The sequence below is a fragment of the Camelus ferus genome, chromosome 5 (genome assembly GCF_009834535.1).
Source record: "Camelus ferus isolate YT-003-E chromosome 5, BCGSAC_Cfer_1.0, whole genome shotgun sequence".
In the NCBI taxonomy this organism is placed as follows: Eukaryota; Metazoa; Chordata; class Mammalia; order Artiodactyla; family Camelidae; genus Camelus; species Camelus ferus.
In genome coordinates this window covers 87,967,742-87,985,096 of record NC_045700.1, presented here as the reverse complement: position 1 = coordinate 87,985,096, position 17,355 = coordinate 87,967,742, and the positions used below count along the sequence as shown (strand labels likewise).

The following is a 17,355-nucleotide window of genomic DNA, read 5'->3' as shown; positions in this document are numbered from 1 at the left end:
TCTCACCTATAAACAAGAATTGGAGGATAAAGTACCAAATAGTAGATCTATGTTTCAGATTCTGTTTTTTAGAAGGAAAAAAATGTTCTTTTCCTTCTCAGCCTTTGCACGGACTGGCTGGAATACTGAGCCAGGACACGAGTTTCTTCTTCAACACCATGACTGCATTTCAGCCTTTTGCAACTTGTAGAAACCAATTTAGGAAGTGCTTGGGGAAGACCATTTTTTCACAAACACATTAGAAAATTACAAAAAGTGAATAAGCAGGGAATAAAATATGTTATAGTCACTCTGGACAACAGTTTGGCAGCTTCTTAGAAGTTAAACATTCACTTATCCCAAAACCGAGTACTCCCATTTCTAGGTATTTGCCGAAGTAGGATGAAAATTTATGTTCATACAAAAACCTATAGTCTGTGACTAAACAGGTAAATAGATAAACAAACTGTGATACATCTGAACAATGGAATACCACACAGCAGTAAAGAAGAACAAGCAATTTATACACACAACATGGCTAAATCTCAAATGCATTTTGCAGAGTGAAAGAACCAGTCTTAAATGGCTACATACTACATGATTCCACTTACATGACATCTTAGAAAAGGCAAAATTTTAGGAACAGACAACAGGTCTGTGACTGCAGGAGTTTATAGGATCCCTATAAAGGGGCAGCACAAGCAAATCCTTTGGGGTATTGAAAATGTTCTATATCTCATGGTTTTTACAAGAATCTACACATGTGTAAAACTGCATAGATGTGGACACCCTAAAAAAGTGAACCTCGCTGTGTATAAATTTTACTATACAAAACTTTAAAAATTATAAAAAAGAAAGTAAATAAACAGACTCTTCTAACAGGGAATTAATGAACTACTAAAAGAAAACTTTTCTATTTAGCCACACGAATACTAGAATATTATAATGCTGTACACCAGAAACTGACACTTTTTAACAGACTATACTTCAATTTTTAAACATCCACTCTCTCTCTATATATATAGATATATATATATCTGCAAGGGAAGTTATTGAAGAAGGAAGCATATCAGTTCAAGTGTGAATGGATGTTCTGATGAGAGGGTGGGGAGCACAGCACGGATGAGAGCCCCCCACCCCCAGTGGTGCTGCAGGTGTGAGCCAAGGTGCAGAGGAAAGAAAACCCTGGGCATGTTCAGCAAATACCACTGGCAGTATCTGGCAGGAGCTTAAAAAGCAGAGTTGACAAGCCGTGAAATGATAGTCCATGCCTTGTCTGGGGGTGGTGAGGATTAAATGATACAATGATAAAATGCATGTATAGTCGTATAATGCAAGTGAGGATTAAAGGATGCAAAATGTAACATAATGCACCTATAATGATACAATGTATGTATAAGCACTTGGGGCATGGAGTGACTCATACCACTTGCTGAAGTTTCTCTAGACATTAGAAAAATGGAAGCTTCTTTGGCTGGGAGGAACAGGACACAGAATGGGCTGGAATTGAGGGAACTGAAGTTGGGGATGTTAATTAAAGGCTTTTGCTCCTTGTCACAGAGAATGAGGTTCTGAACTGAGCAATGGCAGCAGGAACAAAGCAGACATGTAGACCTACCTCTGCAACTCTGTAGATGTTCAAGGAATGAAACTAAAAGAAATTAATTTTTAATCTGATGTTACAATTGAGGAGGGACATAGAGTTCTGGAGGAAGAAACTGTCCACAGAGTGGTCTTTCCAAACCAGAAACATAACATTATAGACTGAATGTGTCCTTCATAAATTCATATGTTCAAATCCTACCACCACAGTGTGATAACTTTTGTTGTGCGGGGCAGGGGGCTTTGGAAGGTTAGATGAGGTAATGAGAGTGAAGTCCTTCTGAATGGGATCAGGGCCCTTCTCAGGGTGTTAAGAGAGCTTGTTTCCTCTGCTCTGATATCTGCCCTGGGAGGGTAAAATGAGAAGTCAGCAGTCCGCAACCCGGAAGAAGGTCCTTCCCAGAATCTGACCATGCTCATACCCCGATCTCTCACTTCCAGCCTCCAGAGCTGCAAGAAGTAAATTTCTATTGTTTATAAGCCATTAAGTTTATAGTTCTGGTTATAGCCGACCAAACTGACTAAGACGTGTTTATGCCTCCCCTCATCTGGGGGGTCTTTTCCTTCACTGGTTTTCCATTGCATTCATGATAAAGACAAGGTCTTTAAAATTCCCTCCAAGGTCCAGCACACTCTGAAACCTTCTCGTTCCTCTGGCCTCAGAGTTTACCATCCATCTGCTCACTCCCTACTTTCCTAATACTCTTCCCTACAATTTATTAAATGAGCCGTGCTCCCTCTTGTTATAAAGCCTTGACATATGTTACTGTTTCCTACCCAGACCCTCCCGTAACTCACCCTCCATCTATGCCCTCACCTCATCTTTAACACTTTCGGATCTTCATTCAAATGTCACTCCTCAGGAAGCCGTCCCCCTCTTCCTTTATCAGCTCAGTGTCATCTGGCACACACCCTCTGAAGGCCATGGACTCTCCTTTGTCATTTTGATTTCACAGTTATTACTTTCATAAGCACTCAGATATTTTCCCAAGAAATGAATGAAACAACTGGTAAGTTTCAACTTCAAATAAGCATGTAGAAATGGAAAACACTAAGGGAGGATACAATTTGAAGGAGATGGCCTTGCTTGAATTTTGCTTTGCATCTGAGAATTTTTTTTTTTTTTGTCTACTAGCTCAATAAAAACATTGTATATTCAGTGATACATGTCAAGGTTTTTGAGTTCGTAATAGATAGAAGTTATATGAATAAAAATGCCTCCTTAATATTTATTACCTAAGGCACAATTTCTCATATATTTTTCAATAGCATGCTATTTTAAGATAATTTTATATAACACTTGTAAAGAACATCAAAAGATTTTATACGTGCATGGTAGATAAGATACTTTTAAAGAAAAAGGTAGAATTTCAAGTCAATTTCTACTTTCAGTCACAGCTTTTCTTCTTAATTGCGCAGTGGCATTTGAGAGTATATGCTTAAATTGTCAAATGCAGATATTTAATGCAGCTTCCTTAGTTCATTGAACAAGTCAGAAGTGCCTTGTTGAGCACTGATGATTTGTGATTTTCTTTCTTTCCTAACCATGGGAACTATCTTAGCTACTCTCAGGAATACTGCTGGACCAACCCACCTTAAGATATTCCTGATCATACCCACGTGCAGCCATTCAAAGTCAAAGAGGCCTTTCCAGTGCAAGCCACAGGGCGTGTGACAGTCATCCTGCCTATTCACACTTCAAAGCTGCCTGATGGTTGGCTTGAAAGTACACTGGCTGGCACTTACTGTGTCTACTCCCTGTGGAGATATGATTTCCTTTGGCTCGCACTGATATATATACTTCCTGAAGATTACAGGGATTATTTTTCACTTATTTACTTTATCCCTTGGTTCATATTTAAGGTGAAAAAGAAACATTTTAAGAAGCTCGTAAGTCAGAAAGAACGAGAATTGCTATCTCAGTGCCCAGGGAAAGCAGGTCCCCCCAGTTATGCCAAGATTCATTATGGCACAGCTCCCAATCAAACTGGGTGGGAAGTGATAGTCCAGAGCAACATGAGTTTGGGCCAAAACGGGACATTGGATCTGGCCAGTTCAAGATCTCTCTCTATCTTCATCTACGTCCTGGCTATTCTTCATTTACTTGGCAGCTGTTTACTGAACATCCCTGTGCCACGCACTTTGATAGATGCCGGGCCAGCTTGGATAGACAGCAGCCCTGGTCTTCACGAGTCTGCCTGCTAGTCGGGGGAAAAGACAGGTAACGATTACACAAAGTTTACACAAGTCGTGATAACTGCTGTGGAGGAGAAGCCCACGGTGCTGCAAGAGACAAGTGCAGGATGATCAGGAGGAATCGCCGTGAGAAGGCAGCTCTGAAGAGGAGGTCTGAAAGATAAGAAGAAATAGATATGCTCTCATTTCCTACCCGTCAAGATTGAATGTGGAGAGATCAAGTGTGCAAAAAATAGAAATCCATCCGTGGGCAGCATCAGAACTATTTTATCAAACTTGCATTGGCTGTTCCTCACACCTGGGGTCTCTGGGCTGTTGAAGATTCAAAGTGTCTGCTTTCAATTGAAGGATACTATGAATTACCTATTTTTAGCCTTTGGAAAGCCTCAAAAGGATCCCCCTTCCTGTGCAGGGAGAGATAGCACTGTCCACGCAATTTAGAATGTGATTCTTACTGAGCAGTAATTACCTGATCACAACAAGGCAAACACTAAATATTGATTTGCTAAAAAATACGATATAAAAATATAGGAAAGAGAGAAGAGAAGGAAAGGGGGGTTAGTGCTATGAGTGCTAAAATCTCACTTACCAGCAGTAAAGAGACAATGTCTAATACTTGTAATTAATAAGTAGCATAGCAGGAGAAAGATGAGGAGTTGGGGAAGGGTCATTCACAGTTCAGGAGAGACAGAGTAGAAGTCAGATAATTTTCACTAAAAGACTGTTAAGCTGTGTATATACAAAACTTTAATTTTTAAAAGTTAAGTAATTTAAAATATATATTAAGTGTATGGAGAAGTAATAATAATAGCAAAGCAGGTATGTTTATTGAGCACTTACCAATCTAGGCTTTGTAAGCTCTATATCTTAGAACTTTTCAAAAACCCTGCACAGTAGGTACTGCTATTTCCCCATTTTATGAGCAAGGATACAGAGCTTTCTAGAAGGTTTCGTAACATACACAATCAGCAGGGGCAGAGGTGGGGCTGGAATCTAGCTGTCAACCACTGTCCTGCACTCCCTCCCCTGGGCTGGTGATGTCAGGACCTCAGTAAGGAAACAGGAAGATACAGGAAGAGGATTTGGAGTTCCAAGATTAGCAATGAGGGAGTAGATAAGGAGATGAGATGGAGGAAAGAGAATGAAGAACACAGAGTGATGGTAAAAGGCAAACACACCCACACACACGCACACACACACAAACATGCACACACAACTCCTCTTCACCAAAACATATTTAGATAATCTACTAGACTCAAAGGCCTGGTGTGAATGATTTTTTTTTTTTTTCTGAACATCCCTGTGCCACTTTTTTGGTGAAAACCAAAAAAGTGACTGAGTTTCACATCAGACTTGATCTCCTGCAGCTGGCCAGCCTCACAGGAATCTTGGTTTTCTACGTTTGTGTCAGTAATTTGAAGAATTAAAGCTAACTGAATTAGATTTCCAAAGGCCTGGGGACACCCCTCTCCATCCTCAGCTGACAGTCAGGCAAAACTAAGATGCAGTTTTAATCGTCTTTCTGTTGCTTCCTAGTATTTAAAACACAAAGCACAAGCACAGAATCCTATCAAGACAAAGGAACCCGCATCCACCATCTTTCCAACTTTCTATTTCAATGTACCTACCTTTCCACTTTGCATCCTAGCTTAATCTGTTCAAAAACACATCTGGCCTTTCGAAATCTTCAGGTATCAAAGCCGGCTCATAGTCTCTTGTCCAGATTTTGGTGTCACTTTAGCTTTTGCCTCTGTAGTAGCCTCCACTGCTCCTCCCTTTACAGTAGTCTGACTTCTAGAAAGTGACGAGGCTGGCTTAGGCCACCAGAGCTAGGAAGGGCAGAATCCCTGACCCTCTTGTTTGTTGTATGTTAGAGCTTAGCTCAACAAGCATAGAAGAGCTGCCCCTTAAATAGTCTTTAAATGAGCAAATGAACAAGTGAGTGACTATAATGAATAAGTGAATGAATGAATGAATGAACTAAAGAACAAACTAGCTATGGATTTAGCACATTTTTCTTATCTAGGTTATGTTTCCTTACGGACAAGAGAGTTGACCAGATGACTTTTAAATTCACTTTCCCCTCTAAAGTTCTGTGATTTGATACTGCAATAAAAATACTAAAAACATATTTTTCTACATATACTTATATACTTGCACTTATATGTTAGAAAGCTATTTCTTTTTTCAATCTACTTACTCCTAGTAAAATAAAAATTTATTTGGCAAGAGCCATTTGAAGCCCAAGAATATTTCTTATGCTCTCTATTCTGCTTTCAAGTGGGGAAATACTAACTGGCAACAGATATGATATGAGGATGTGGTTTTCGATGTTACTAAGGGATGAACGTCATGGCTCAAGTTGTCCTTGCCCGGACAGTGCTCTCTCTCCTTACACAGGAAGGGGGATCCTTTCGAGGCTTTCCAAAGTCTAAAAAAGGCAATTCATAGTATCCTTCAATTGAAAGCTGACATTTCGAATCTCAGAGAGGAAACTATAATGATATTTTGTAAGGATACTTCAATGATTGAAGTCAGAAACCTTGAAATATAAAAACCTTAAAAACAAAACAAAAAACGCATCCCTGTCTACTGCTGTCAGTGATTTCTGGAGTGATTATAGAATATAAAATGAAGACTTCTTCCGAGTCACCTTTCTATTTTGAACACTTGATCCCATAATCAAAGCTTAAGTGCAGAGGCTTATTTGCCATAGCTTGTTAGCAGCCTGAGCTAACTTGAACAAACACCTCCATTATGAAGGCCATTTTCCCAGAAGTCTTTGCCTTAAATAAACAAAGTTCAAAGAAGTAAATTAGACAAAGAAGCCAGAAATCAGGATATATGTCAATTTTACCAACAGAGACAAAGAACAAACAAACAAACAAAACAGTATTCATCATGCAGAAAATCTTTTGAAACATGGATACTTTAATAATTAATCAGAATCATTGTCAAAGGAAACAAATGTGAAAGACTAGTTTTTTATCCTTTTGGCTATGAGAGATATCCCCTCTCATATCTTTTTGTTTTTAATTGTTTCATCTATCTATCTAATTATTTATTTGTTATATGGAAATTACAGACTTCAGAATTCCAATTCTCAAAGGCTTGACTTTAATGGTCATTTATTTGAAAAACAAGTGACATCTAATTACTTGCCAGTCTGTTGGAAACACTTTACATTAATGCCTCTCTAAGGGCTCTAGGAGTCCAAGCTGTAGGGAATGGTAATTCAGATACATGCCTGGGGCTAATGCCTTCACAGGCAGACACAGAGCAGTCCAATTAGAGTGGTTCTTAGACACCCAGTGAAATAGAACTGAGAAGCGCTTTCTGATGACTTTCATCAGTATAGGTAGTCAATCTGGATAGTTCTTTTCAAAAGAAGGAAAAGTACCTCTTTGCCCCCTTAGCAGCTTGATTTGTGGACTAAATTATCTAAATAATCATTTCACTTCACTGTGTAGCATCAACCAAGATGTATGTTTAGTAATTGCTATCCAGTTTTTGTTTTCCATACATTTTATCTGTATCAGTGTAATTGCAGCATTCTCTTAATTACTGAAGGCAAACAAAGTGTTCGCTCAAGAATACTTGAGGCACCCTGGAGAGGTAAAGTCTGGAGTTACTTACTAGTTTGGCTGTCAAAAAATATGGGAGATGCTAGTTAGATGTCTAGTTTAGATAAATTATTTGCATTTTAAAATTAAGTTCAAGCATGGATTTCTACACGCTTACATTTTTTGTGCAAATGTGTGTGACTTTAAGAAGAGGAAAAAGGTAATTATTACTTTAAAAGTGAAAAATTAGAAATACTTGTAATGGGAGATAGTTAAAGAGTTAAAACATAAAATTCTACAAAATTTAAAATCATGCAATATTTATGTCCAATTTGTCAAGTCTACAGTTTTCATTTTAATGCCATCGTCAAAGGTGAGTGTCTCATCAGGCCGGGAGAAAGATTTTTGTCAATTAACTGATTAGCTTTTCAACATTAATGCAAAGCGCATTCTCAACTGATTTGTAGAAATGTTTTAAAATAAACCTAACCCATGTATCCTTTCATATACTATATTGAGAAATTAAAATTATAAGCTGTATTCAAATGGTTGAGCTGTACATATAAAAGCTGATGTTTACTCATTCCCATTGAGGACCTTTTTTTTTCCCTAATAATAGAGGCAGTATTGTCCCCAGGTCTATAATTTCTCTCAAACTGTAGTATTTGTATTGAGGAACTTAAGTAATGATGATTAAGCAGTGGTTGATGTTTCTAATATGTCTACATTTCTGCTGTAAATTATGATTTTTACTTTGAAATACATAGCTGGCTCCCTATTTCATGTCTGTTGCAATCATCCATTGGTTTTATGGCACGTAATAATAGGCAGCACCCATAACAGTGGTGGGTATTTAGATAAAGTCATAAATGCCTCTTGGAACAAGAAGGAAAGCATTTCTTTTTTTTTTTTTTCAGATTGCATTCATGCACTTTTTTAAAACATTTTTTATTGATTTATAATCATTTTACAATGTTGTGTCAAATTCCAGTGCTACAGCACAATTTTTCAGTTATATATGTTCATGTATAACTGGAAAGCATTTCTTAATTAAATGTTTATACTCCTGAAAAATAAAGCAACAGTCTGCACTTGTACATATCAGTTCCAAAAAGAATAAAGGTTTAGTAAAATAATTTAATGTCTTTCATCAGTAAATAATGTTTATGTAATTAAACTGAAACAGCTATTTATACCAAGTAAATAAGGTTTTGGTAACAGAGGAAGTAGTTACATGCAAGGATCCAAATTTTAATTGCTTTACACCCTCAGAAATAGCTTTTCTTTATAAATATTCCATCTCAAATTATTTAGATTAACTTATGAAATTGCTAGTTTTGCATGAAAAAAAATCAAAGAGCAGCAATTTCAAATAGTCTACTCTTATAGACAATAATCTGGAAAGCAATAAAATGTCATCCAATTTGTTCCATTGTTATTTTGTATTTCATTTACTCGTCACAAAAATTCTGCAAAGCAGATACATTTTATTATCTCTATTTTTTCCATGGCTTATCAAGACTACACACTAGTAAGAGATGAAGCCAGGATTTGAAGCTAAGCTTGTCTGTAGGCATCCTTCTGCCACTTTTGCACTACTGTGCTTCAAAGATGAGAGAACAGTCCAGCCAGATATGGGAGCACATTGTCCCATTTACTGTGTCTGAGGGTTCCTCCACTGTTACTCGGTGAAACTTACAGAATTTTAACATTCTGAGCAATGTGTCCTCTACATGGAAAACAAGATTATTTTTAAAGCTTTGAAAATTAGGTTGCTTTTTGTTATATAACCTACTTATTTCTTCAATTCTTTGTTGTTAATTCTTTTATCAGGGTTGTTCAGAGACTTTGGAGATCTGGGTTATTCCTGGCGTCCATGACTCAGGGACAGCCCTGTTCCCTCTGATATTCTTTTGCTAGAGTGTGCTTATCCAGATTAAGCAGAGTTAAACTTTTGAATGGAAGGTATCCAAGAGAGTGATAAGAGCCTATATGAAAAAAAACATTTTGAGTAAAATGAGTTTTGAAGAGTGGGATGTGTAGAACCATCCTCTTTAACTTGACAATGGGTCATGATTCCAGTTATGTTTTAGGATCAGCAAACAGATCCCACCTACTACGTCCTGAGGTGCTATTCATCCATCAGAAGACATGAATTCTCTGACTAACCCCCCACCCAACATGTGATCCATGTACCTCCAGAAAAAAAGTATTTTCCATATTAAATGTGCTAGTCATTGCTGTGTGACTCTCTGAAACTTGACTTAATTACGGTAGGCAGAGTGGGAACTTTGAGAAATCACGTTGATCAAAAAGAAAACGAAAGTTTGCCGATGACTCAAAGGCCCCCCTGCTATCATCCAAGATGTCTGTAGTAATTCATCTGCTTGATATTTGATTACCATTTGACTTGTCTTTGCCTGTACTATCCAAGGGCATGACTCCTGAGAGTTCAGAAATGTATCTCAGCTATTTGTATATTAGTAATTTAAATAACCTCTGTGAGAGAAGAAGGAAGCAAGGGGAAGCCAAGTCTAATATATTCTTTTTCCTTTCAGCTTAACATGCAAAGAGGCAAAACTTCCAGGGAAACCCTGTTCTTAGGGAAAATTGACTCATCCCTGTCCTCACCATCCTGGGATATCATTTTTTTTCTTAAGACCATCCCTTTCATTAGGAAGAGGTGAGAAGAGAATGCTCTCATTATCAAGGAGATGAGAGATGACAAAATTACAGTAAAAAATGATCTCATCTCATGATTCCCAAATCCTCAGATAGCAGACGGATTTTGAAAAATAAATATTTCTTTTGAAACAACCCAAATATTGATTAACTGATAAGTGAAAAAATAAAATGCAATATATCTATACAATGGAATATTACTCAACAATAAAAACGAATGAACTATCTTTACACACTATGACATGAATGGACTTTAAAAACATTATGTTAAATCAGTCACAAAAAAACACATATTTTATTTCTAAAACATATTCTAGTTATATGAAATGTCCAAAATAGGCAAATATGTAGAGATAGAAAGGAGCTGAGTGGTCGTCTAGCACTGAGGGGAGGGTATTTGGGGAGAAATAGAGACTGACTGCTAATAGATACATTTTCTTTTGTGGATGACAAAAACATTCTAAAATTGATTGTGGTGATGGTTGCACAACTCTGTGGATATATTAAAAACCACTGAAGCATACATTTTAAATGGGTAAGTCATATGGTGTGTGAATTATATCTCAATAAACCACATCTTTAAAATGGAAATTTAAAATAAATATCATGTGTTCTTTATCTGGTAAATGTATATCAGACATTGTAAATGTTTCTTCTTGCTCCAAAAGAAATGTCTTTTAAAACACCAAAAGTTGTGGGAAAATAATTAATTGAGTAGCATACTTATTTTTTATTTTTTAGGTTAGAAATAAAATTGGCTTGATGTGTGGCTAGGTAAAATGTCTGTCATTGTTTAGAATGTACCTTTCACTATGTCTCTTGTCACAGACTGTTTGAATAGCTACCCCCAAAACAGCATTTCAAAGTTATTTTTGAAAAATATTGACAGTGGGAAAAGCAGACAGGCTTGACAGTCTCAAGCGTAAATAAAACTTTGTATTTTGTTTTGTGTGATTGCTGCAATCATTCCAAAGCAATAATAACTGGATACAAATTCAGTATCATTCCAAACAGTCAAGTGTGTTCCAGAATGCCTGACAGCTCCATGGCTTATCAACATTGATGCATAAATTGCCATTTTAGTTATCATCAGCCTAAAGTACTAATCAGGGAAAATGCCATCTTCTTTAAAAGATGATTTTGGTCCAGGATCCTGAATCTTAGCAGAAGTCTTTTGGTTGAAGGAAGAAAGGAGGCAATTTTTATTTTGAAAGATTTGTGGATCAGCATTTTAATACCACCAAATTAAGAGATCCTCTCATCTGCACATGGCCAGATGGCTGCATTGTTAGAAGCTGCAGAAAGAAGGAATTGAGTTCCTTCTAAGATAAAGCACAAGTGTATATTTGGTCATAGTAGACATTCAAATGCCTAGATTTCAAAAATAATTTGACATCACGGTTTTTGTTAGCATTTGCTAAGTCCATAAGAATGGTTTCCTTAATAGATTTTAGCTGACTTTAGAAGAGATGAAAACATACACAGCAGAGGAAATCAAAGGTCCCACATCCTGGGCTAAAACTCCACTGTCACGAAGCCTCTTTCTTCTACAGTGATTTGTCTTTAGTGGATGCCTTAAGCAATGGCATTTCTCGACCATAACACTTGACTATCTGAACAGTCCAAAATATTGACTGAAATGAGTACATGAAAAAATAAACACATACATACAAATTTGAGCCTGACAATCAACACCAGTTCTCTTTTTCCAAAAGTCAAACCTGAATTTTTTAATATGGCATAATAGTATTATTTTTGTCCAACTTAATTTGTACTGAAATACAACTATTTATTAGATACAGTTAACTCAAAAAAGTGGCTATGAATTATAATCCAACTAAAATTATTTATTTTTTCTTGTTTTGCTAGAGCTTTTCACCAAAATATATCATATCACTGTCTAATAAAGTGTCATAGTAAAATTTTATTGCTAAAGATGCCTGCATGGTCATCCACTTGTGAAAGTGGATTTATAAGTAAAATAAATATTTGAGATCTCTTGAATAAATAATCCATAATGCTAAACAGAGAAAACAGTATATTGCCTACAAACATTAAAAGTCTCACTATATATAAACACCTTTGAAGCGTATTTTATTCAGACCATTTAAAAGTCAAAATCATAAAGTGGCATTATTTTCTCAGTGGTACTTATCTCTACAGCATTTAATTTTAAAGCCATAAAAATGGCAGAAGAGAAGTATATGAATTTAAAAGTTACGTACGACCACAAAATCAGTCTTGTAAAGGAGGCAAGAAAAGAAGTGTCTGTGTTCTCTCGGCGAGGATGATGCATTTCCATCTGCTTCGGCTGAGTTTATCTACAGATGCTCTGAACAAAGATGTGTGCAGACACGATGTGGAATGTATTTTATGTGAAGAGAAAGGAGCTTTCATTCCAAGAAAAACATGAATATCTTTTATGTGTATTTATTACCAGTTATCTTTTCTCTGTATTTATCACCAGTGTTTACCAGTTCTCAACTTTTTGCCTATTGCTATGTTTTAGCAAATTCTTATTCATGAGACAAAGAAGCCAATCTATGTGCTTTAAATAATACCAATAGCTGGATTAACATTAACCCAGTTAATTCTCCTATAACTTCTCCTTCTATTCCCTTATATCTTTATTGACCAAAAACTTTGCAATAAATAAGGCAAATATTTATTGCAGTTGTAACAATTATTGTGGAAATACCTAATTGTAACCCATAGATCTCCCTCAATTCTTATTGCACAGGAAGTGTACCATTAAATTATGATTTCCTCTTTCATTCAGCTCTTTAAAAAACCTGATGAATTGCTGTAGAGTCTTTTATTGTGCACAAAGAAGGCATCTTGTCACCAACTTTGATCTCGCTCTGGAGCTCCTCTAGGAAGCTTCTCTTGCCTTAAACGTCACAGCCTCTGTCCTCTCCCCCTCCTTACCTGTGCTTAGCACAGAGCCTCTTACCTTTACTTAACAGGTGCTGATCAGGGAAAAATCATCCATTTATTGTTTGTGCCATTTTCCCTCTTCCAATTTTAAATGTGTCCTGTCTGCCTTCCAAGTTTACCTCAAATCCAGCTTATCCAAGATGTCATTTGTGATTGATCCCTTTTCCCCAACTCCCTTCTCCAGCACACAGGCTGGTCACTTCCGTCACACTTCCATGTTCTCCATCAGTTTGGGGATGTGTTCTGCCTCCAGCAGACCATAACTCTCTGAGGGAAAGAACAATACTTCGTACCATTTGTCTTCCCAGCACCGGCACCAAGCCATGCACCTTGGAGATGTAGTGCACTTAATTCCCCCCATCAACCTACAGAAACCGCCCCCCATGCCCACCATTCCCCAGCTCTTCTGGACGGAGGCTTGTCTTCCCCCTCCACTTAGAGTTCAGCATCCGTGCGGATGGCTATAACTCGAGTCAACAGTGCACAGTCATAGACAGGGAACATATGCTAAGAGCATCCATCATGGAGACCATTTCACCACCAAGTGGATGTATTTTGAAACCATCGAAGCTTGAAATTCATTGCTCCTTGGCTGCACAGGACCCACTCCCATGTGCTCACATGCTTATTTCATTTGTGTAATTTTCAAAGTGAAGACATTTTAACGGCAACTGTCTCATTCTGCTCAGACTCCCACTACATCTTACCTCTTCTCATGAAGAGGGTCCTCAGAGTGACCACAGGCATGTGTAGGGTCTGGCTTAAGGGGAATTTGAGTGGGTCTGTGTGCACATAAGATACATCTATGTGGCCTGAGGTACAGTTAAGTGGCTGCTGGCCATCCACCGGAAGGAGTGGCTTGCAGGAATGCTCATCTCGACGGCGGCAACGCAGCCACACCCAGACATGATGGTGTCAGGCCAGAGGTATTTTCATGACACGAGCTTGTGTCACCATCCCTAATACCAGAAACAGAAGAGTAGTGGAAAGAAAACAAGGTCTGCATGCCAGAAGTTAGTCTGGGGAGAATTCTTCTAGTCATCAGACATGTGAAATTATAAATACAAGATTGGGTTCTCATTGGTGCCTGCTCAATACAGAAGTTACCTCCTGGTGGGAAATTCGATAATATGGCATTGAAAATTATAAATTCACCATGAACCTTTTTTTTTCTTTTTAAATAGGAATCTAACAAAAGAGCATTTACCCAGATTTTTATGTTTGTAGAGCACAAACTTATAAAGTATTAACGAGTAATGGATATACCTATAACAACTCATATAAATTTAATAAATTTCATAGAGAAATTATACAGTGGTTTCCCACTAAATTTGACAACTTGGAAAATGTATAAGATATTGGCAATAAAAGTTTATGAAGCTGAAAAAATGTAATCAATAGTGTCAGAGTAAGACCAAATTAGCTTCCCATTCTCTCTAGAGAAAATGATGTTATAAGACTGCTTTCATACAAAAAGATGATCAGAATATGGAGCCAAAATGTAGGGAAAAGTACAATGAAGGTGAACCGGGCAGTTTATTAATTAAAATACCATCTTTCTGGAAGTTCTCATGTTTGTGTTATTTGTCAGTCTTTTTAAATGTGAGATTCATTATGACTCTTTTCTCCTTCTAAATAAATACTCACTTTCACATCTAATTTAGAATTTTCAATTTCATCATTTTTTTTCTTAAAGAAGTTCTCCCAAAATCGTATGTACATCAGGCCCAAAAAACCTGGATCGTCCCTCACCACCAAGATATAGAAAGATATATTCGCTAAGTATAAGCAAGTGGTTGGTTTCTGTCTTGCTTTGTCCCAGTCTTGGCCCAGCTAGCAAGTGTGGAGGGTTTCCTCCAAATACAGGCAGAGTTTCACACTGTAGCACAAAATTAATGAAAAATGTTCAGTCTTCAGAAGCTAAAGACAGTATCGGAGGGCAGGTAAATAGTTACTACAGATGCTTTTCTTTAGCCTCTCTGCTTTGCCGTCTCCCACTGTGAGATAAGACAATAAGAGCTTTGTCATGCCCAGGGGCAAGGAAACGCACCTTTTTTAAGGTGAATGGAAAATTGCCTAACCAATTCAGTAACTTCCATCCCAGCCACATGGAACTAAAAGTCCCTGAGTACTAATGGAGACTGAACCAATTTTCCAAGGGCAAACTTACTATCATTACATGAATATTCTCAAACTGCTCTAGGTCATGAACACCTTCTAAGCACAACACTATTTATACTCCCATTTGCGTTGTCTGCGAAAGGATTCATTCCCAAATCCTCCTTATCTACCCACCTTATTAACCCAAAGGAAGAGAACCTCTGAATGAGAATGTGGGTGGAGTTTCATGCCCTTCTTTACCCCAAATGCCCATCAAGTTATTCTTTTTAAATTTTTTAAAATTTCTTTTTAGAGGGGTAATTAGATTTATTTATTTATTGTAATGGAGGCACTGGGGATTGAACCCAGGACCTCATGCAGGCTAAGCACACGCTCTACAACTGAGCCATAGCCTCCCCCCACCATCAAGTTATTCTTAACAAGGAGACACTCTTCCCTAAGGATGCACTGCAATGATACTGTGAACACAGGAAATGGAAGAAATCTCCCAATATTTGGGAGTAAAACAGCAGTGATCTTTGCCCTTCAGCAATATATAACAATTTTAGTCTTTAAATTTTTCCCAAAAATCTTTTAATTATGGTTCTTTTTTAACCTCAAAAAGAAAAAGAATGGACTCTAAGAAACCATGACCTCAAACAACTAACTGAAATCAAAAGGCCCCATATGCTTGGAGGCGCCTACTTAAGTCCAAACATCTGACTAAATACCCAGATAATTAATGTCCTCAGTTTTGTATGATCAGATCAACTTGTTAAGAATAAAAACGTTTGGATGATTTTTAGCAAACTACTGTAAAACTGCATTTGCATTACCTCATTTGACATGAACCTTCCAAGACCTGTTTCTGACACTTTTCTTTCTCCAGGTCTGTGTTGCAATCGACTCTCTCCCTGTTTCTTTACAGTGTGTTGCACTTTCCTACCTTCCAGTTATCACTCATGCTATCTGAACTACTGGGGACATGCACCGCTCTCCCTCCCCATCAAAATCCTATTCATCACTCAAGAGCATATCTCGCCCCTTTGAGACTTTTCTTAAAATTTTCTTTTCCCCATCCCCGTCTGAATGACCGTAGCAGATTCTTTTCTTTTTTTTTTTAACCTGTGTGATGTATTATATTGTTGCTCTGAATTGTTATATAATACTGTGGCTATTATTTTTGTACTCTTATTTATTAAAACATTTATTTAAGATAGCTAAAAAAGAGGCAAACTCTGCGAGATTAAATACATTAAAATTAACTCAAACAATGAGACAAAGAGAAATCCATTTATCATAGATGATATGAAAAGTGGGTGGAGAAAGGGAGCAGAAAATGAGAGGAAAGAGGGAAACTGCAAGAAGTGTTTGTTGTAGTTATAAACAGAGGTTGAGAGTATTACAAGTCTTTTTCTTATTTCATGAGATTCGACAACGCTTTATAAACCTGAAAGTTTTGTTGGGACTGTTAACACTGGCTCTCATATAAAGAGGCTTTGTTTTGTTTGTCCTGCCATGGGGCAGAGGGCATTTGGTGGGTTCAGTGGGAATTATGAATAGGATGTTGTAGATTTTTACGGAAGCCCAAAGGTAAGATGGCTGTTTCTATGCCAGATCAACTACACAAAATGTGTACAACTCTCAAGTCCTTTGCCCCAAACTAGTATCTGCTTTCCTCAAAAAGGCCACCAGATTTCTCACTTGACTGATGTTACCTGCCCTCTTTCCCAGGTCTGCTTTGTGAACCTGGATGTAAACAAGGATGCGTGCAGCACGGAGCACCTACAGCAGGTAACACTGAGAGCTGAGCTCTCCAGGAGCTCACTTCTAGGGCTAGCTGTATTCATGAGAGAACCAACCTGATTTCACTGTAAATGATGCTCATTTTGTAGGAGACTCTTTAATTAGAAGGTTTTATCACAGCCCATCCTGTCTGCAATGACTTTTCCGAGGTTTTTACAAAACTTGTTACCAGCCAGCCCCACCCTCTGGCTATGAGGTTTGCTTCTTCCTGCTACTTTCATCAAGTGTTTTCTATCTAACCTTGGTTTCCCAGCCCTACAGTCACCTGGGACCCAAACTTTTTGCATTCTGCAACAGCTAAATATTCCGAGCTCATCCAAGGTTGCAAGGATCCTGTTGTAAATCCTTGGCAATATGCAAACACTTGAAGATCTAATCAGTCCTTTGAAACCAGAGCCTGTGGGTACAGTGGGAGGAATTAATTGGTGTGCTACGATTATCATTTCATGCCCACAGCTGAAGATGGTTTGATTTCACTGGTTGGTGTAGC

At 37.6% G+C, this 17,355-nt stretch overlaps 1 protein-coding gene across 1 annotated transcript in view; it reads left to right on the top strand.

Annotated features, from left to right (window-relative positions):
- SPHKAP (SPHK1 interactor, AKAP domain containing) overlaps positions 1-17,355 on the top strand; it is a 135,574-nt gene that overhangs the window by 75,147 nt on the left and 43,072 nt on the right. The window contains 1 exon segment of the mRNA XM_032480415.1: positions 16,794-16,853. Within this exon segment, the coding sequence (XP_032336306.1) occupies positions 16,794-16,853 (60 nt within the window).